Here is a 23,121-nt window from a genome sequence, read left to right as displayed (position 1 = left end):
GATTAAGTTGGTGGATGCTGTTCTGGAAGACTAGTGATGTCTGGCATATTAGTGAGATGTTCTGTGAAACATGTGATACATGATACGGAGCGGCTCTTTACCTGCCATAGGATGCGGATATTTTGTTCTTAAACTGTATTCAGCCATGCGCAGGCCACATCAAAAATGTTCAAATGTGTGTGAAATGTTATGGGACTTAACTGCTAAGGTCATCAGTCCCTATGCTTACACACTACTTAACCAAAATTATCCTAAGGACAAACACACACACACATGCCCAAGGGTGGACTCGAACCTCCACCGAGACCATCCGCACAGTCCATGACTGCAGCGCCCTCGACCGCTCGGCTAATCCCGCGCGGCGAGGCCACATCGGTAACGTGCTTAGAGGCAGGCAAGAGCCGTATGAGAGGTGGAAGTTGTGGTTCCATGACGAATGAAGTGTGCAGCCTGACACAGGGAGACAACACTTGGTGTTCACGACTATGATCGACACGTTTATTTGGACCATGGCCGAACGTAGTGGAATTATAGCAGCTGTGATCAAGGCCAGTGCGTGCCATTACAGAATTTGCTCTTCGAAAGTGACTGAACACTCAACCGTTGGAAGGGCATCACCTTAGCTAACTGACACTTCCCGAAATAACGATGAGCTGCTTTTTTGGGGACTTCAAGAGTCTGTGTGGACTGTGACTCACCACCAATGTTACCTAGAGGCTAATTGGGGGACAGTGAATGGACTGTTAGCTGTAGCGAGTGCCTTGTCTTATTACACGCGTCAATACATGTTATTCATTGTCATGTTCAAGATTAATGAGCAAGTGGCTGAAGATTTAGTTATTTTGCAATCCATCTGTTCGCTCAGGTCACGCGACATGCCTTCTTGTGAGTGAGGTTTTGCACTGATTCATTGAAGTTTTATTTAACTACAAATTATCTAATTGAAATCTGTGAATTTCAGGCTGTCACCGAGCTCATTTCTGTTGTGTATAAGAAAGTGTAATGAAATGCAGCCTTTGACTGGTAACACGCAATAGACTGTTGTGCATGGCCATTAAAGCTACAAGCTTAAAGATTTATGTCGTCAAGGTTGATTGGTAAGCTTGGTGGTGTATACCTTGAATGTACTGCATTCTAATATTGGTATACCTTACAGGTTAAAACGTAACTGTTCTTACTGTCAGTTAACTATTATACCTATTACTTGTTTAAGTTAAGAGAAAACGTCATGTGTTCCGTGTGTCTATTCTCACCCCTTGTTTATCAAGTTTCCGTCTAATCGTTTATGAAGTCAGTGAGTAAGAGTTATTTTGTCGAACGACTGCTTCGTGGCATTGATCGCTCCCACTGTTGATTCAAATTAAGGCATCTGTACTGAACTGTCTTTCATTTATCTGCTCTTGGTAAACCTGATTTAGGCTCATTTCTATCTTTAGGTTACGAAGTTTAGGTGTTAGTCCCTCTTCTAACGCTTTGTAAGTTTTCTGTACATATTGACTTGTGTAGAGTTCATTTTGGCGTCATAGTACAAGTTTGTGTATTCCTTGAGGTTAAGGTTAACGGCCACTTACTTTGTCAGTGCCGCTGGGAGCGGTTTTCTCTTGTAAATGGTCTTGTTAAAGGCCGCGTAATATGGTGGAACTGTTAGGATTAATACCACTACTTGCTATTTTGGCTGCTTAAACAAGCTTTTTGTGGTGACATTGTTCCACCATTAACCATACGACAGCTGCAAAAAAGTTGTATCGCTGTTTATTTTAAAAGACCAATTTCATCATTTGCTACTTTTTGCCTGTTGTAAAACAATTGTGAGCGCACATGTTTTGTTTCTGGTCTGCTTTAAAATTTAATATGGTGGATTATTAGAAAGGTCATTTCATTCTCTTTAAAATTTTATGTGACCAGTTAAAAAATGTCTGTTTTTAATGGGCCCCTCACCACTATAGTAATCGCTTGTATAAAGCTATTCACATGTTCCAGTAATTGCCTGAAATTGACTGTGTGTTGGGTAGTTCACAGTTGTAACAACTTCTGAATTAATTCAAACATTTATGTATGTCTTGTAACGTCTATATTGTTAAAGTTTTGGATGATTAAATCATATTTTGGGAAAAGCTTCCACGAAATTTTGATATTTATATGTTGGCTAAAATTGCCGTTTGGGTTTTTGTAAATAAAGTTTGTTAAACTTAATCAAGATTTTACTGGTCCAGCACCTTAGACACTCTCCACGCACTCCCTACCGCTTTATATATTCTGGTCTATATGGTTAAATGATGTGTTTGAATAAAAATTCTTTCCAAATTCAGTGATTACGGATAGAAGCGGTCATCTTCATTGCATTACTTTTTGCTATAACCTGAAGGCATACACGTTATACAACTTTTCGACAGGTTCTTGATGAATGATTATCTGTTGTTTGATTTTTAAATATCTAGCTATGGAAAATTAATTTTTGTTGTGCCTGCATTAAGCAAGTGTGCATGTTATGACTATTTAGTTAAACATTTGTGGTCAGATCGCATTCCCAATTTGTTTTCTGGGGCATAAATATTCTTATAAATTACAGCATAGCTTCGTAGTTAAGGCTTTACCTTACAGTGCAATTGCACTGCAGATAGCTATTGAATTCGATATGCAATAAACTGATTTAATATTTAGGTCTGATGCTGCCCTTCCTCCTATCTTGCAGTTGGGTATGATGTAGCCATTCCCAAAGTGAATACTGCAAAGTTTTGACGCATTAATACATGACTGACTTCGTTGTCAGAGATAATATGGTTGAGGTCAAGGTGTCACATTAGAACTCACCGTGTTCAACTCAGCCTCATTGTAGCCTCCAAGAAGGAAAATTACGTTGCTGCATATGTCCTGCGTGAAGGCTCCATCTTGGCACATTATATCTCCCACCAGCTGCATCAGCTCACTGTTCGGCAGAAACTCGTTCATGCCTATTAAGCCGGCGAGAAACTGAAATCAGAGAAAGTGCAGATAAGTGAGGCTTTTATGGTATTGTCTTTTAAATAGTCACTGTTAATTAACTATAAATACTCTATAAAACTGATGTTAACATAATATTGGTAGTGGAATATTTGTGCAGATATCTACTCATTGTGCAAGACACTACTGAAATAAATGCAAGTGAAGCTTTTATAGTACTGCCTTTTAGTCATTTTCAATAGTCACAAATGAAATATCGTTTAATGAAAGCCTAGAATATTCTTGAAAAAAAATATTTTAAAATAATATCGGTGCTGGAATATTTATGTAAATAATGACCCATTGTGCAAGACACAACTGAAGTTATTGGTGAAATTTTGAGGTGCTATGATAGTATGGTAAACTGAATTTCGCAATAGCTATCAACCACTGACTTCAGGATATATTTTACATGAACAGAATATTTTACAAATATATCCTCAAATTAGTATTTGGTAGATGTCAAAGTACACACAACTGAGGCTGACAGCTCGAGTGCTTATTCCATTTAGATTAATTTGTTGACACTCTCTGTCTATATGCCCTCCTATGTATATATAAAGCAGCATGCAAGGATGTGTGTCTTGGATCTGATCCCAAACTGTTGGATAGATTTCACCAAAATTTTGCACCCAGACAACAAACTGCATGAGTATCAGTACTGTGGGGTTTTATAGCCTCCTAGCACCAAAAACGTGGTTTGCTATGGGCAAAAATTTGGTTTTTCAGCCACTGCTACATAGTCTATCCTACATGGCAAAGCTGAATAGACATAGGCTGTATAATCGACTTGCTTTCCAGAGCAGCCTAAATATCAGGAACAGGAAACAGTTTTCCATCCAGCGGTGTATATGGCTGCTGTGCACAGCAGACATGCAGTGCTGGAGCAGTATTGGCGTGCTTTATCGACCTGCCTTGCATGTCAGCCTTTGCATTAGGGGGAAAAAGGTATTCAAGGCCCAGAAATACAGGTTTCCATGCTTTATCATCCTGTTTTTCAGGGCTACACATGCAGACGGGCACAGCTGGAAAGGTTAAGATGCGTAGAGGATAGATTAACAGAGAGAGGGGGCAGGTTGGTGTGGATAGGGCGGGCGGGGGGGGGGGGGGTAGAAAGGGATGAATAGAGAGAGGAGGAGAGGGAGATGCAGGAGGCAGATGGAAGCTGTAGTGGTGAAGTGGATAGGTGTGAAAGGAAGGGAAGGAGGAGAAGATAAACAGGGGGAGGAGGACGTGGACAGAGGAAGGGGGAGGAAGATATGGTTGGAGAGAGGAGAGAAGGAGAGAGGGGGCAGAGAAGATGGAGAAAGAGAGGGGGAGGAGGAGTTGAAGAGACAGAGAAAGTGCGGAGGAGGAGATAGACATATAGTTGATGAAGTGGACACAGAGGAGGGAGGACGTGTAGGAGGTGTGTGATATACAAGTCAAATGCATAAGAGGGCAAGCCGTGAGGCAGGGGCTCGTATATGCATATACGTTGAAACCATTGTAAAAGCGTGCTAATAAAACTTCCAATTTGCAACTGAATGGCGGTTTAATGTTTCTACAAAGACATTTAACGTACATTAATTGTTACAGTAGCTGATCTTGGACCATCTGACCTTACAATAACGGCTCGCTCTGCCAATTTAAGAGTAACGTATTATGAGTGTTTGTGGTAAGGGTCAACTGTTGCTCCATTGCACCAAACGTCGATATCCTGACTTTCACTACAATTTTTTGTGTTGGAACTTCCTGTATTCAACAACATCACCGGCAAATAGAATTTTGTAACTTCTAATGCTACATGTTAGATTGCAAATACTGTTTTCTTGATGATACACTTATTTATTCATTCAAGCTGACATATATCCTGTTGTCGAAAAGACACTACGTTGAATCTACAGCATCCAATAAATGGTCAGTAAAAATACAATAGAACCCCTTCATCAGGCACTTTTGAGCTCTGTAAGCAATTGTCGTCCATGATATAAGTACATTTATTTCCCTTTCTGGCTGTTAGGGACAGTCGTGGAATTCAGATCCACCTCTCGTTATGGGTACAGAAGACAACCCCTATACATGGATCTCTGCTGACTCTTCAGATTTGAAACCCAGGGTTCGGTTCTGGATGGGATGAGGGGGAGAGCAGTTTGTTACTGTCCGCCCCCCCCTCCCCCCCACAAACTCTCTCTCTCTCTCTCTCTCTCTCTCTCTCTCTCTCTCACACACACACACACACACACACACACACACATACAAACACATATCCCCAAATTAAAACTCGCCATCACTCCATCTACAGTATCACAGATGAACTCCAACTAATAAAGTTCCACAGATGACTAGATTTTAATATTAATAACAACAAAATATAATAACAATAATAATAATAGCTTGTTTACATCAAAGATAAGTACACTCCTTAAGCTAACTTCCAAGCAACTGCAACTCAAAGAAATGAAACATGTGCAAAAAACAACCATTCAAAAAATTGAGAAGAAAATGTGGTACATAATTGATTTAAGAATTATATTAACAACGTCATAATTCACGCAAATTCAAATAGAAGTATGAACTCAACATTATGAGTATTTTACTTTGCTATACGATAGTAAACAAAAATTTGCAAACTGTGGCTGTGCAAGCGCGTAAATGAGAGAAATTCTGTATCCTCCAATAGTTTCCACCTATGATAGGAAAGTTCTTCTTCTTCTTTGAATAAATCTATGCTCGGATAGATAACAACTGGAGGTCCTCCATATTTCTCAGTCTTGAGCGTCCTCCTTCATTTGCTTGTAACTTCTTCCTGTCTTCATATTTGTTAGCATTCCAAACCTTCTTCCTCTCCCTTGTTTTGCTTCTGTTTTTCCCTCCATGATTCTCTGTAGTAAACAGTTCCTTCATAATATGTGCCTCATGAAAGATGTTTTCCTCTTCTGTATCATCCTCACGAAGTTCCTCTCCTATCTTTCCCCATTCAGCGCCTCCTCATTTCTGCACTCTGTTGATTCATTTCTCTTTCTCCATTCTCCTCCATAACGACATTAAAAACTTTCTAAATATTTTTGTTCGTTCTGTCTGACTGTCCATGTTTCAGAACAATGAGACACCAAACTCCACACACAACATTTGGCTAATTTCTTCCTTAGTGTTATGGTATGCTTCTGGCCATCATCAAATCTTTCAGTCTTCTGAAAGCTCTCTTTTCCGTGAAGATTCTGCATCTCACTTCCTCTGTACAGCTAGAAGTTACTAGGCTTCCCAAATACTGAAACGACTGTAACTGTGCTAATACTATTTGATTTAGTGACATATTAATCGTGTCGTCTTCTTTTCCAGTTCTCATCACTTTGATCTTGCCAATGTTCAGTTTCATTCCGAACTCTTTACCCACACTTACAATATACTCCATCATTACGTGGAGCTCTTCCTCCGTTTCGGCTAGCACAGTCATATCACCTTATTGGTTTTTATTCTTTCTCCTCCCATTACAAATGCTTTTGATGTTTCCAAGGCCTTTATTAATTAGCTTCTCAGCATATAAACAATCCAGGCACATTAATGTGACCAACGCCTATGTTCGATGTCAACGTGCAATAACCGTTCACAGACAGGTGGCAGCACTAGCAAGGCTGCGGATGTGGGAAACAGTGCAGTCGTTTTTGTAAAACGAAAATGGAGCGATTTATCTGACGTCGAAATGGGCATGATCATTGGCTTCCGGGACAAGGGTGGAAGCATTTCCGAGACGGCTACGTTTGTAAGCTGTTCGCCTGACGCCGTGGTTAAAGTATACTGTGCATCGCAAAAGACGCCGGGGATACTACGGTGCACTAAGAGCCATAGCTGACAGGGGTGGATGATGGCTACGGAGATGTGTACGGGCTAATAGACGTGCAACTGTTGAGCAACTGACCGCCCAGATGAACCAAGGGGCTACCAACAGTGTCACCTCAACGACAAACCAGTGAACACTGATGTGTATGGGCCTCTGCAGCAGGCACGTAGTTCATGCACCCATGCTAACTGATGTTAATCGGCGACGGAGACTGGAATTTGCACGCAACTTGACGTCTACTGAGTGGAGACAGGTAGTCTTTCGAGGTGAATCACGTCTTATACTCCCTCAGACAGATGACTGTTGGCGTGTACAGCCCTGTAAGAGTCGCCTGGGTGATCTCGTCATTCTGGAAGCCACAATAGATCAACAAAAGTGTCCGTCTATCCTTGGGGACAATGTTCACCCCTACACGCATTTTGTTTTCCCTTGGCACAATGGCATTTAAACAGCAGAACAATGCATCACGCCACACAGCGCGCAGTGTACGTACATGGTTCAAACAGCACCAGAATGAGTTTACCATACTCCCTGACCGTCAAACTCGCCGCATTTAAGCCCAGTCGGGGATCTGTGGGGCCACTTCTATCGGGCCGTTCTTGCAATGGATCCTCAGCCAAGAAACCTAGCGCAGCTGGATACGGTAGTCGAGTTGGCATTGCTCCACATCCTTATTGGTACCTTCCAGAACTTCGTTGACTCTCTTCCTGCATGTCTTGCACGTCTCGAACTACCACTTTCTGTCTCATATAGAGTTCCTTTATCAACCTTCCATCTTTTCAGTCTATACCAGTATCTGGCCTTGGCGTATACCAGTCGATCCTAATTAATTTAATTTGTGGTAAGATGTTATGGTATCAAATTGCTTAGGTCTTCGGTCCCTAAGCTTACACACTACTTAATCTAACTTAAACTAACTTACTCAATCGACGACACACACACACCCATGCCCGGGGGAGGACTCGAACCTCCGACGGGGGGGGGGGGGGGGGGAGGGGAGGGAGGGGGGGGCCCTCGCGGACTGTGACAAGACGCTCTAGACCGGGCAGCCCCAGTCGATTGTGTCAGATGTTTTTTCTCAATCGACAAAATAAACATACATATCTCTGTTGATTTCCAAAAATCTTTATGCTATCATCCACAGACACCCTACTGCATCTCGGGGCCCTCTTCGTTTTCTAAATCCTAAGAAAACTTCTCCGATGTCCTCCTCTATTTTCCTTTCTGTTCTTCTCAGCACTACTGTGGTCACATTTCATGTAAAATTAATTGTCTAGAATTTTTACATTGATGGGGTTGTGTTTCTTTGGTAAGGTAACCATTATGCCTGTGTTATATATTCTATTGATCAGATTTGTAATCCTAGTTATAGCATCCTTTCCTAAGTCCTCCAGTACCTCAGACTTTATTTGATCAGAGCTCATCGTTTTCATTAGCTTCTGATCCTGGATCAGTTTCTCTACCTCCCATTGATCTATTAAAAGGTAAGTGCCTGCCATTGCCTTATTGTGTACATTACTGCTATCTTCTGTTAGTCCATCGCCTCCTTCCCCCTCTCTCTGACCATCCCCTCCTTCACCTCCTATCTGTCCATGTCCTTCAATCCCTCCCCCTCTGTCCACTTCCACTATCCCCTACTCTCAATCCATTTCCTCCTCTTGTCTCTCTCTGTGCATCCACCTCCCCCCTCTCCCTGTTCATCTCCACCCCTTCGCTTTCTGTGTCGATTTCCTCCTCTTCTCTCTGTCTGTCTCCTCCTCCTCCTTTTCTATGTCCATTTCCTCCTCACCTCTGTCTGTTCATCTCCTTCTCCTCCCCCTCTCTCGGCATATCTTTTGCTCCTTCGTCTCTGTCTTTTCTCAGTCCATCTCCTTCTCTCCACCCTCTCTGACCATTTCCCTCCCCTAACTCTGTCCTTATCTTCCTTCTCCTATCTGTTCCTATCTCCTTCCCTCTTGCTGTCTGTCCATCTCCTCCTCCCCCCTTCTCTCTCCACATTACGACACTCACCTCAGGGTTGTCGTTCTTACCCCTACAGTGCCTCTTTCCCTGATTGTAGCTAACATGTGTAACAAATTTGACTGAAAACGTTCCATTTTTTTAACTGTGGCTTTGCCAGCATACGCACATGTAAGATATACAGGGTCACACAGAATAACGTGAACGTTTGAAATTAGTAGTGGCAGCCATGGGCAGGTGGCAGTACTGCAGGCTCGTGACAGCAAGTAAATGGTCCGCCATTTCAGTAATCATGGATCAGTGGAACGGACAACAGCGTGCTTTAGCCATAAAAATGGTTGGTAGCGGCACAGAGGGAATTTCAACGTTTTTGTAGTTTAGGACGCCATGATGCCGTTCCATCGAAACACGGGATAAAATGTTGGGTTAGTATCTTTGAAGAGACTGGATCTGCTCTCAAGAAGAAACCAACAGGACGACCAATAAGAATGCGTTCTCCAGCGAACATTGATGTTGTACGCCAGTCTGTCTTACGGAGCCCACGGCGTTCAATTCGTAAGCAAGCAGCACTGGTTGGAATGTCCCGGGAGAGTGTTCACAGAATTCTTCCTCTTGATTTAAAATTCATCCGTATAAACTACAGATGGTGCAACAATTAAATGATATTTATCGGTTACGATTAGGATTCTGTCAACAAATGATAAGAAAAATAAACAATGACGATGAATTTCGAAACAAGTTGTGGATGTCAGATGAGGCACATTTTCATCTCACAGCTTTTGTGAATAAACAAGACTACCGTTAGTGGGCAAACACAAATCCTAATGACGTTCATGAGCAGAGCACCCTTTACACGCTGGTAAAGTGATAGTATGGTGTGGTGTTTCATCACATGGGATTATCGGACAGTAGTTTTTTTGCAAATGAACAGGGAAACACAATAACTGCCAATGGTGATCGTTACGTGGAGATGTTACGAACTTTCTTTACACCTGCATTGAATAACTTTCCAAATGTCAAGAAGCCTGGTTTCAACAGGACGGAGCGACATCACACACTGCACGGCAATCAGTGGCATATGTGCGAGAACTGTTTGGCAACCGTGTCGTCTCACCATTCGGTAACATTCCCTGGCCCCCTAGATAGCCAGATTTGTCCGTTTGTGATTTTTTCTTGTGGGGCTACCTCCAGAGCAAAGTCTACACGACTCGACCAAGAACCCTGGAGGAGTTAAAACAGAGAATTCGGGACGCAATTCACAGTATCCCAGCTGAGATACTGCAGCGGTCAATGAGGAATCTCAACAACAGATTTCACGAATGTATTAGTACACGAGGACGCCATCTAAAGGACGTAATTGTTTAAAAATGACAAATGCCATCAATGTTTCGTAAATGGCAAAGTTGTAATGTTTAAATTACTATGAACGCAATTTCTTTCCTTCATCACTTCTAGTTTTATTGGATTGTGGAAATGTTCCCTTTTTCTGTGTCACCCTGTATTTCACGTACATGTAACACATTTTACACCTGTTTGTACACCTATTTCCCCTGCATGTCTAGCGAATTTCACCCTGCAGTTTCATTTTCACGTAGCGCAGTTTTTTATGACGTTCTGTCTCCTGAACTATATGCTGTACAATGACATAATTTTGTGGGTACATCCAGTGTTATATGTGACTATTGTTTGCGGAAAGTATTGTGAATAGAGTTAGTAGTAAAGACATAATCAAGAATTAATACATTAAAACCTCATGCATGATGCGGCAGTGTTTCACGCTCTAAGTGTTTATGATGTCATGCAGAAATATGTGATGTAAAATTATATATTTTTCTTGTTCATCCTCTAACACTAATCCTTCATGATCAGGCATAGAATCGCTTATTATTCTTTCTGTTATATTTTTCTTACTGGGGGGTCTTTCGCTTCCTGCCTTGCCTTCCTCAACTTCCCGCGGTATGGCGGTTCCATCTGTGGACTAACGACCTCTTTCGGATTTGTTGTACCGTCAGCACGTGAATGTATGTCATTTCCTAGTTGGAATGTTCCCCGCAGGAGGTCATGCCGTAAGACAATCCATGTGGGCATGGGCTGAGGCAAGCAGCAGGAGAATATCCTGTGTTATAGCTAGTAGTTTTTACAACTTCTTCCAGTTCTCGAGGCCCTCAGATTCCGTGCCACTCTATAGGCTGAAAGTTAACTGAGAAATTTGGGAGCTGATCTGCTTACAGATATAAAGACTATTACTAAAACGCTTTTTGGTATGTGTATGCGTGTGTATGTTTTATGCCCTCCTGTCGTCCATATGATCTGTGTTTGACAGACGGTACAGAGTTTAGTGAGGGCGCAGGACTACCAGCCTTAGAACACTCAACAATTTCGCTACCATTGGGAATATGTGTTCCACGATCAGAGAACCAGTAGGAATTTGCTGCGTGTTGTTGCTATGTATCGGTGTACCAGCAGTAAAGTGAAGGCTGCTAATGGTTTTCAGAATTCTTGCAACAATTTCATGCCCCTGTAGGTTATGATGTCTTCAAATTTTATTGTTTATCCTCTTCTCTGCGCCGTATTGTCGCATAGAATCAGTTTAAAACTGTAAATAGGCAATTCATTGAACAAATTTGTAAAGCAAGATGCTGTAGTACCTTACCAGACAATTTGTGTCAATGAATTGCACGTGCATGTTGACATTTGCCATGTCACAAATGGTGCTCGCACTGAGCACCTGCAATATGAGTTACTAAATTGTAGAAGTGCTATGTCCATTAATGTGTATCTGTTCCCTGTATGTCTTGTAGTTTTTATGCAGCCACCTTCTGAAACCCAGAGGTATTTACGAATAATACTGTATTTCCCACCCCTCCCTGTGTTGGAAAAGGAAACGGCGGGAATTACTTTTTCCATATTCTTACTTCTGACTAGAGATTTAATTAAAATAACCACACATTAATGTCTTTTACTCCAAAGACGTTCTATTCTATCACGCTATGCAAATGACCTAGTGGATAATGTCGGAAGCTCTATGAGCATGTTTGTAGATGATGAACCGATGTTTTGTGTAGGGACTGGCAGCTGACTTTCAGTGTAAACGAATGTAATATATCACCATAAATAGGCCGAACGACCCGCTATTGTTTGATTAGACAATAGCTGAACAATCACTGGAGGAAGTCAGATCCACTCTACACGTGGGAGTGTGCATATGGATCATTTTAAAGTGGAGCAACTCATGAAAAATAATCGTAAGGAAGGTTTTATTGGACAGTTTTTCCAAAACTACTCCGTAACCTCATTAAGAAACCATTATTCATATGAGGATACCCAATCCATTTAAACTATTAACGCTGCATGACAGTACGCACACAATTAAATCTAACACCAATGATTGCAGATCTATGTAGCACTATTTTGCTTTAATTTCGTAAGTGATAGGTCGTTATATTGCTTTTCTGCCACTTGGGATGGCTTGTAGGTTGTGAGAATGCACAAGAACTCCAACGGGAGCCTGGCACGCAGAAATAAAAATGTTTCTGCTGAAAGGCAGGATTCAGTTAGGTACATGAGAGGAACCAGGTGCTGTTTCTTCGACAGGTGCGAGGACCCTGGACGATCACCGTGTGAGTGGCAGACCAAGGTTATCCAGCACGTTGTAAATTTTCATTGTGGCAGGAGTTTAAGGAATGTATTTTAGAAAAGATAAGATATGTGAAGGGAAGAGAAAAACACGAGGCACTCAGCTTGGGACATAGCTGTTGGGGACCGGAGGAAGCTGCAAGTGTAGATCTTTAAATTTTGGAAGGAGGCCCATGGCTGCCTTATGAAAACTAATTTCGTAGTGGTTTTCGAGACTCGCAAGTGCGGACTTGCTGCGAAAACACACATGTAGTGGGAGAGAAATTCTGTCTACTGCCCCATTCTAAGAGAGAACTGAGCACTTTCGTTAGGAGAACGGAAATTGTTGTACTTGTTATAAACTTTTCATTGGTCCGAACTCGGAAAGTAAATTGCTTTTGGCTACCAAGATTCCGGTGCTGGCAGAAGCAGCTACGATTTGTGGAGGAGAGGAGAAAGGTACTTCGCCTTAGGGCACGATACGGTACATCTCTTCGTCCTAGATCTTCAGGAAGAAGTGGTTACAATTAGGTATTGCAGAGGGAGATGTCTTCGCTTTAGAGCTGATGACAGATGTTGCAGCTGAACATTGAGTTACGAGCCACAGTTTTAGCAATCGTCTGCACCTGAGTGTCAGCAGAGTGGTAAGCATGAGTCAAATCTCTTTACGTTTTAATGAGGGAAGCTACTTGTTTCATGTTAGAGTTTCGTTTTTGTGAATTATTCCGTACCACCAGCTGGCTGCACTCAATTTGCACTTAGGCGAATGAACTGATGTTTCTAAGTACTTTTCTGGGTCTTTCTATTAGACTATTAACTTATTCAGCAATCACTGGCGATTTCTGTGGACACAGGTTTTGTATCATTTTTATCTCAAATCCACCCATCTGTGCTATGGTCTTTCGTACATGTTTCTGCATCGTTGTTCCCCTTTGTAACAATTTGTATTGTTTATTCATTGGTTAGAAACACAGTAATGCATCTAGCAATAAATACTATTGTTATAGTGACTTATAGTTTCATTTAGTAGTTTGATGAAAATATTTATCAGTTTAACTATGTGAGTTGGGGTACTCCGCTTTGATGTTTAATTGCGCAATCCCTGTGTAATTCAGATATTTAATTAGTTACCCGTTGTGCGACTTCGCTTTTTCATGTCATACGAGTCTCATGGAGAGTGACCTGTTCACTGCGTACGTCTCCGGGTTCATATCTCGTACCATTTCAGGCGTGTGTAAATGTTCAATCGACACCTCACAAAGGCAGAAGCCAGAATGTGATTCGTTGGAGGCTTTGGGACAAAAGGGTTAACCTACAAAACACTCGTTGGACTAATACTTGAGTCCTGGTCCTCGGTCTGGGACCATTACCAGATTAGGAAACAGAAAAGATACACAGAAGAGCAGCGTGTTTCGTCATAGGTTTGTTCAGCAAGCTCGAAAGCGTCAGGATATACTCATCTACCTCCAATGAAAACATTGCAGGAGAAGCGTTGTGAACCAGAATGTGATGAAAAGGAGGAGGAGGAGATTAGTGTTTAACGTCCCGTCGACAACGAGGTCATTAGAGACGGAGCGCAAGCTCGGGTAAGGGAAGGATGAGGAAGGAAATCGGCCGTGCCCTTTCAAAGGAACCATCCCGGCATTTGCCTGAAGCGATTTAGGGAAATCACGGAAAACCTAAATCAGGATGGCCGGAGACGGGATTGAACCGTCGTCCTCCCGAATGCGAGTCCAGTGTGTGATGAAAAGGTCACGAAGCTAAAATCAGAAGGATTAAAGCTTACACGGCGGCTTGCCAATAATATATTTTTTTTCGGGCACCATTCGTGAATGGAATGGGAAAAGGGGGGGGAGGGAGAGGGAGTGACAGAGATGCATTAAGTACCCTCTGCCCCACACCATGAGGTGTCATGCAGTGTATAATTATTGACGTAGATATAGTTGTGGGGTGAAACGAGGCGCTGTACACCACTGGGTAAGTGTCTAACTCAGCTGACCATGAGTCTAGTATTCATGCACAAAACAATAAACTGTACGAACGTATGTGAAATTTGACGATCTGATCGAATGTGACCCTGCTGGCATCCGTGCAAGTAGCACAACTTTTGTGCACTGGCTGTCTTTCAGTTTTTAAGAATCCTAGCACAACACTTATGATACGAATAATGACGTTTATTCTTACGACACAGTGCTATGTTTATTCATTGCCATTTCCTTTTTTCTTTATCTTTCTGCCTGGTCCTAGTGATCAAGGTAGATTATGAGATCCCTGCCAATCGTAAAGATCGGCTCTTCCCTGCAATACCCCAGGAAACGGGGACTGGAACACGGTATCCCAAAATGGAAAATTTGCTAAGGTATTTCCAGTTGCGGCATTTGTCTTCAGGAAAACGTCTCAAAAAACTCAGTTTGTATTGAAGGACTAGAGATGTTTTTCATTCTTATTTGGCGCAATGTATTGAAATATTTAACGTATGGAAGTCCATTGTTCTCATGGACGCGGCAAGCGGCTATGATATAAGTAAGGAAAACGCGTCACCACAGCCGCATCATTAAAGAAATTTATTTCAAACGTCTAGTTTTGGCACAACACTTACGCCATCTTCAGGTCCACTGCAAACCAAAAGAGTATTTTCTTTCCTCGGCCCATGTATCGTAGAACCCACAAAATTGGCCAAGGAATGAAAGTGTTCCGCCGTTTGAAATAAATTTCTTTGATGATACGACTGTGGTGTGCGTTTTCTCTAAAAATATTTAAGGCTAGTGTATGCATGCGTATCTGTCAATGTGTCCTGCATAGCACAGCTGCTTGATGTACTCAGAGAGCAATAAATGCACGCGTGAGACAGCATGTGGTCTCAGTTCAAATGGTTCAAATGGTTCTGAGCACTATGGGACTTAACGTCTATGGTCATCAGTCCCCTAGAACTTAGAACTACTTAAACCTAACTAACCTAAGGACAGCACACAACACCCAGCCATCACGAGGCAGAGAAAATCCCTGACCCCGCCGGGAATCGAACCCGGGCGCGGGAAGCGAGAACGCTACCACACGATCACGAGCTGCGGACAAGGTCTCAGTGATCGATCAATTACTCATACGTGACTGTAGTATGACGCTACACAGCGACAGTGAAACGGAATGTTTTCTTATTTTTGTGTTGGCATTGTAACTTTCCCCATCACTTAAGTTTCCTTGATTTTCGTTTAGATAGGTGTCTGCTTTTCGTTTGTTAGTGCTTGTCCTTAGTGAAATTAAGATTAATAACTAATAATAATAACTTGCAGGAAAAGATCTACCAATATTCAGTAGTGTTCTGTTCAGACTGACAAAAGGATGACTCACCTCCAGTTGGTCGACAAACAGCGATATGAACTGCAGCAACGGACTCGTCATGTGGTTCATGTAGGCCACTGGCGCCAGACTGAACATGACGCGGATCTTGTCGTTGTATTCTGGATGCAGGGAGGCCATCACGTAGAAGGAGGTGGTGCCTTGCGAGTGGCCGGCGTAGAATATGTCTGACTGGCCCGTCTCAGCGAGGACGTAGTCGATCATCGCTGGCAGATCGTAGTCGCCCATCTCGTGCCAGCTGCGACACAAAAGATACACGTCTATATATGAGCGTAACACGTAGCAAGCATTACTTGCCAGTATGACAGCGCCACCACGGAGACGACGTGTAACGGGTGCATGAAACGTTTTCATTCTCTCACAGAGTTGACACCAAAGCCCAAAAATGTTGTTGTTATACCGGCATATGTCGCGCAACAATGCAGTTCAGGTACTAATTTCATCTAGAGAATAAGTCGTACTTTTCAGAGCATTCACGCAAGGTTGACGCCGGTGGCGACACCTACAACGTACTGACATCAGGAAAGTTTCCAACCGATTTCTCATACACAAACAGCAGTTGACCGGCGTTGCCTGGTGAAACGTTGTTGTGATGCCTCGAGTAACGAGGAGGAATGCGTACCATCACGTTTCCGACTTTAGTAAAGGTAGGATTGTAGCCTATCGCGATTGCGGTTTATCGTATCGCGACATTGCTGCTCGCGTTGGTCGAGATCCAATGACTGTTAGCAGAATATGGAATCGGTGGGTTCAGGAGCGTAATACGGAACGCCGTGCTGGATCCCAACGGCCTCGTATCACTAGCAGTCGAGATGACAGGCATCTTATCCGCATGGCTGTAACAGATCGTGCAGCCACGTCTCGATCCCTCAGTCAACAGATGGGGACGTTTGCAAGACAACAACCACCTGCACGAACAGTTAGACGACGTTTGCAGCAGCATGGACTATCACCTCGGAGACCATGGCTGTGGTTACCCTTGACGCTGCATCACAGACAGGAGAGCCTGCGATGGTGTACTAAACGACGAACCTGGGTGCACGAATGGCAAAACGTCATTTTTTCGGATGAATCCAGGTTCTGTTTACAGCATCACGATGGTCGCATCCATGTTTGGCGACATCGTGGTGAATGCAGATTCGAAGCGTGTATTCGTCATCGCCGTACTGGCGTATCACCCGGCGTGATGGTATGGGGTGCCATTGGTTACACGTCTCGGTCACCCCTTGTTCGCATTGATGGCACTTTGAACAGCGGACGTCACATTTCAGATGTGTTACGACCTGTGGCTCTACCCTTCATTCGATCCCTGCGAAACCCTACATTTCAGCAGGATAATGCACGACCGCATGTTGCACGTCCTGTACGGGCCTTTCTGGATATAGAAAATGTTCGACTGCTGCCCTGGCCAGCACATTCTCCAGATCTTTCACCAATTGAAAACGTCTGGTCAATGGTGGCCGAGCAACTGGCTCGCCACAATACGCCAGTCACTACTCTTGATGAACTGTGGTATCGTGTTGAAGCTGCATGGGCAGCTGTACCTGTACACGCCATCCAAGCTCTGCTTCACTCAATACCCAGGCGTATCAAGGCCGTTATTAGGGCCACAGGTGGTTGCTCTGGGTACTGATTTCTCAGGATCTATGCACCCAAATTGCGTGAAAATATAATCACATGTCAGTTCTAGTATAACATAGTTGTCCAATGAATACCCGTTTATGATCTGCATTTCTTCTTGGTGCAGCAATTTTAATGGGCAGTAGTGTAAACACAGATCCTGCACAGTTTTTAAAGAGCTCTTGTATCATTCTTCGTGCAAGATAGCGGCCAGTTCAAGTAAGGATGATGTAGATGGATAGTGATCACGGACCCTACTCTCCGAAGTAGACCACAAAGGCTGAATAATGTTGGGATCTGGTGGCTGTGCTGGCTAGGGCAGATGCGACAGTTCATCCTGGTGCTCACAAAACCAATCCTTGACGATGGGAGCGGGATGAACAGGGGCTCTGTCGACTTGGAACACAGCATCATCTTCGGAGAACGAACACTGTACTATGGGATGGACCTGACCAGCCATAATGACCACATAATCATAGGCAGTAATGCGACCTTGCAGAGTAACAATGGAGATCATCGGATACCACGATATGGTTGCCCAAATCATCACCGAACTCCAGTCTTGGTCATTGCTGGGGCATAGACTCTGCCAGAAGTTGGAAACAGTGTGAAACAACATTCGACCAAATGGGGTTCGTCCTTTGCCCTATAGTCCTCGTTTCATGGTTTCGGTATCAAGTTTTCTTGGTACGGGGGTTTGCATCAGTGATGAGTTATTTTGGAATTCCATCGCTTCCTGCTATTCCCTGCTTATGGAGCTCCCTTCTTGGTTTGACGCTGACAGATTTCGTTACTGCGATCTTCAGTTGTACAGTGACTTTTGCAGTATTGTCCACTTAGTTTTCGTCACAGTCCTCTTCAATGACCGTCTGTTACGATCACTCAATACTCAGTTACATCCGTGTTGTGACTTCACGGATGATGTTTCTCTGCCTTCCTTGTATCCGGTATGTACGCCTCTTGAAACATCATCCTGGTTACGGAAGTACCCACTATATGAACACCAACAATTTACCCACTTTCGACTTCATTTAGCTTCAAGCTAATGCATTCAAAACTACATAAAACACTGTTTCACCAACTGCGACGTAGTCGCGTATACAAACAGTGATCCAGTAGTTCAAATGGTTCAAATGGCTCTGAGCACTATGGGACTTAACTTCTGTGGTCATAAGTCCCCTAGAACTTAGACCTAACTAACCTAAGGACATCACACACATCCATGCCCGAGGCAGGATTCGAACCCGCGACCGTAGCGGTCGTGCGGTTCCAGACGGTAGCGTCTAGAACCGCTCGGCCACTCCGGCCAGCGATCCAGTAGTGTCAAATGTTTTTTATTCCAGTCTTTGGTCACAATATCAATTCTTTAGACGATGACCGGTTTCAATCCGTAATGACCATCCTCAGACCTACAATATACAAATGTATACACCCAGTGAGCAGTGTGTTTTTCAACATGATACAGCAATACGTATCACAATATATACTATCATACAACCAGGGAAATATACAGATGAAGTATGGTAAAACGTACCTTTTTACACCATGTCCTAAAGTGATATATAAATATAATCAGCACAGCATCGTCACATAGATCTAAAATAAGGTGTAGAATAGGCCACATCGTTCTAGCCGCTACAGTCTGGAACCACGCTACCGCTACGATCGCAGGTTCGAATCCTGCCTCGGGCATGGATGTGTGTGATGTCCTTAGGTTAGTTAGGTTTAAGTAGTTCTAAGTTCTAGGGGACTGATGACTTCAGAAGTTCAGTTCCATAGTGCTCAGAGCCGTTTGAACCACTGTTGAAGATCAATTCGGGGATGGCGACTGCATCTTTCAACACGATCTTGCATCTGTTTATAATGCACGGCCTGTGGTGGAGTGGTTACATGACAATAACATTCCTGTAATGGACTGGAGCCGGCCGTGGTGGCCGTGCGGTTCTAGGCGCTCCAGTCCGGAACCGCGGGACTGCTACGGTCGCAGGTTCGAATCCTGCCTCGGGCATGGATGTGTGTGATGTCCTTAGGTTAGTTAGGTTTAAGTAGTTCTAAGTTCTAGGGGACTGATGACCTCAGATGTTAAGTCCCATAGCGCTCAGAGCCGTTTGAACCATTTTTTGTAATGGACTGGCCTGCACGGAGTCCTGACCTGAACCCATAGCCATTTGAACCTTTTTTTAGGCCACATCGCCCACAGAGCCATTATTGCAACTGGTTACTGAAGTACAGTAGCTACCAGAAATCTGTTTGCCTACATCCTCCCTAGATGTCGCTAGTGTGGGCTTAGATGTAGTCATCATTTACGCAAAAAAAACAATCTGATAAAAACACATTAGGTAAAATACATGTAGCAGACTTTTAAAATTGAAACCAATTGTGATATCGTGGGAGACATATCACGTTGTATGTAAAGCCCTCTAGTGGTTAAGTTCTTACGATCGGTGCGCGCCTACATAACATCCTGGCGGCGGACCCAACAGAGGGCGCTGATCATTGATCTGTCTTTTTTTCAACTGTCATATAGACATTTTATCTTTCACAGGCAATTTATAGATTGCTACAGGAAATGTATCACGTATATTAATTGTTGACCGTAAATTCACTAAAAAAAGGGTCGGTCCTATTCTCTTCATATATTTCCTTTTAATAATTTCATATGGGTAACTGTGTTCGTCTTTTAATGTATCACAATTGGTTTCTATGATAGTTATCAATTTTAAAAGTCTGTTACATGTTTTTTACAGAATGTGTTTTTATCAGATTATGTGTTTTGCATAAATTATAACTACATCTAAGCCCACAGTAGCGACATCTATGGAGGATGTAGGCAAACAGATTTCTGGTAGCTACTGTACTTCAGTAGCCAGTTGCAATAATGACTGTGTGGACGATGTGGCCTATTCTACACCTTACTTTAGATCTATGTGACGATGCTGTGCTGATTATATTTATATGTTTTGGCGATGCCATTATGGCGTTATCACTTTAGGACATGGTGTAAAAAAGGTACGTTTTAGGAAATGGCGTAAAAAAGGTACGTTTTACCGCATTTTATCTGTACATTTCCCTAGTTGTATGATAGTATATATTGTGATACGTATTGTCGTATTATGTTGAAAGACGCACTGCTCACTGGGTGTATATATTTGTATATTGTAGATCTGAGGATGGGCATTATGGACTGTAACCGGTAACCGTCCAAATAACTGATATTGTGATCAAAGAGTGGAATAGAAACATAAAACACTCTTCTAACGACGACTGACACTTGAAATGTACTAAGAACATTGAACAGCTGCTGTTCGTGGTTAAATACAGGGTTGGCTAGTACCTACATTATTTATCTTCAAGCAAGCATTTCTCTTTATATTCACATTTTTGTCCAACCCGCTCATTCCCATTATGACTGGGTGGGTAATCTGTAAGGTCGAAGAAAGACAATGACATACGACCTCCAATAGTCATGCACAGTGCTGTTTAAACTAACTTTCGGCCAACAAATGATTACCGTTATTGATACTCGACTGAAATAAATAACTAGCTACAATTTGCCAGCAGTTGCTGCATCTCTCGAAGAAAATTTGTTGTGTTGAAAGGTCTATAGCCTAAATAATTTCTAAGCTCAGGAAGATTTACGAGAAGCTGACTCCTAAATTTTCAACAGCTAACAAGGCTTATTTCAAACGTGGACATATTTGTCTCGAAGATGATTCATAGAAGGCGTCCCAAAATATCGAGAAGCTGCAAAATATTATGTTGGGCTTTGGGGCATTGAAAGTGTGTAAAACACCTTTCACCGTACTGATATCAGATTAAGGTGTATGAAGGAAGAATTAACTTCGAGGAAACCTTGTAAAAGATGAGTAGTGTCTCGCTGATTAAATACGGAGGTGAATTTCAGAATTTGGTCTGATATAAAAATACGACAACTGATTCTATGCTCTAATTTGTTCCAAAATATAACAAGCAATCCAAACAGTGGAGAAACCTGGTGCGTTTCTACGAACGAGGCGAAGTCGCAGTCATCTGGTGGTAACATTCCCTTCAGTGTTCTCCGAGGAGAAAAAGTAATTCTGTCTACTGATTACATAACCAAGAAATCAAAAAAAGGTGACTGGTGAATACTCAAGAAGTCTTTTAAATCAGTTAGATAATAAAATAACGTGAGAAATGCCTGGATTTCAAAATGAAAAAGTATCGAGACATCACATTTTCTTTCGAGAAATGGTGCTTTGGCAATGGAAAAACGAAGAGGTATGAAGTACGAATTGTTCGGAATATCCGTCCTCTTCGCTACGTTTGGCGCCTTCTAACTTCCACGTGTTAAGGTAGGAAGATCAGTGTTCAACATCCTGTCAAGGGCGAGGTGATTATTAAGCGATTTAGAGAAATCATATAAAACTTAAATCTGGATGGCCGCAGTCCTCACGAATACGAATGTTCAAGTGTGTGTGAATTTCCAAGGGACCAAACTGCTGAGGTCATCGCTCCCTACTTAAACTAACTTATGCTAAGAACAACACACACACCCATGCCCTAGGGAGGACTCGAACCTCCAGCGGGAGGGGGCGCGCCTCAGGAATACGATTTCAGTGTATTAGCACTGCAGCAACTCGCTCGGTCATTGCCATGTATTGTTACATCTACAGAAATTTGTGATTGGAAGCCGTTTTGTGTCCATTAGCTACAGAATGACAGCTATAGGTCAATATACTTACAGGAAAATATTTGGATGAAATTTATAGGCAGTAGTGGATTTTATCGAAAAAAAGTATGTTTTTGACCTCAAAACAAGGTATATCACTAAAAACCGAAGTTTTTTCAGTTTTGTAGCAAGGTGAGAGTTTAATGAAACTTCCGTAATTACATAAAGATGAAAAAACATTTAGAAGCGACAGAACAATGGAATAAAATAAATTATATTAGTCGTAGTCAGAAAACCATGGCTTCCAGAATGAAGTTTTCACTCTGCAGCGGAGTGTGCGCTAATATGAAACTTCGTGGCAGAATAAAACTGTGTGCGGGACCGAGCCTCGAATTCGGGACCTTTGCCTTTCGCGGGCAAGTGATGCGCCAGGAGAGCTTCTGTGAAGTTTGGAAGATAGGAGACGAGGTTCTGGCACAATTTAAAGCTATGAGGACAAGTCGCGAGTCGTGCGTGGTTAGCTCAGGTGGTAGAGCATTTGCTCGAAAAAGGCAGAGGTCCCGAGTTCGAGTCTCGGTCGTTCATACAGTTTTAATCTACTAGGAAGTTTCATGTCATGCTTCCTTATTACTGATTCTGACTTACCGTAAACACTTAAGTGTGGCAGTAAGAAGGGTGGACGTCTGGAAATCAATTATAGTTACAATTAAAAATGCAGTGGAAGCTGCGGAGGAGTACTATCATAATATGTTGTAGTATCTAGTGAGAAAATCTCCTCTGAGATTACCACTGGAATCTTTCCGGCACACACAGGACGGCAAGTAGTGGGACTACCCAGGAAACGATTTAGAGTTCTTCACTTGACTACGGAACGAGATTTCATCCAACACCTGATTTGAAAGACGAGAAGACGTAACAGCCTTTTGGATTGAGATTTTGGTTTGAAGCCTATTGCCACAGTAGATGAAGAGTGCTAATTTGTGGACGTGTGGAAATACCTGATTGACATAGCTTTTCAGGGAACAGAAATCTTGGGAAGTGAGATTATTTTCAGCAGTTGTTTTACTAGAAACAAGATTGTGTGTCTCCATCAGACTCTTAGTTTGTCAGTCGAGATTTGTCT

General features: G+C 42.6%; 1 protein-coding gene across 1 annotated transcript in view; it reads right to left on the bottom strand.

The window, feature by feature from the left end:
* The window catches only part of LOC124805683 (lipase 3-like), a 78,417-nt gene that overhangs the window by 17,878 nt on the left and 37,418 nt on the right, over nucleotides 1–23,121 (bottom strand). The window contains exons 4-5 of the mRNA XM_047266251.1: nucleotides 15,722–15,968; nucleotides 2,812–2,970 (exon numbers count right to left, since the gene is read on the bottom strand). Of these exons, the coding sequence (XP_047122207.1) occupies nucleotides 2,812–2,970; nucleotides 15,722–15,968 (406 nt within the window). The remainder of the gene's footprint in view (nucleotides 1–2,811; nucleotides 2,971–15,721; nucleotides 15,969–23,121) is intronic.

The sequence above is a fragment of the Schistocerca piceifrons genome, chromosome 7, assembly GCF_021461385.2.
Source record: "Schistocerca piceifrons isolate TAMUIC-IGC-003096 chromosome 7, iqSchPice1.1, whole genome shotgun sequence".
Lineage (NCBI taxonomy): Eukaryota > Metazoa > Arthropoda > Insecta > Orthoptera > Acrididae > Schistocerca > Schistocerca piceifrons.
This window is presented reverse-complemented; position numbering and strand designations above follow the sequence as displayed.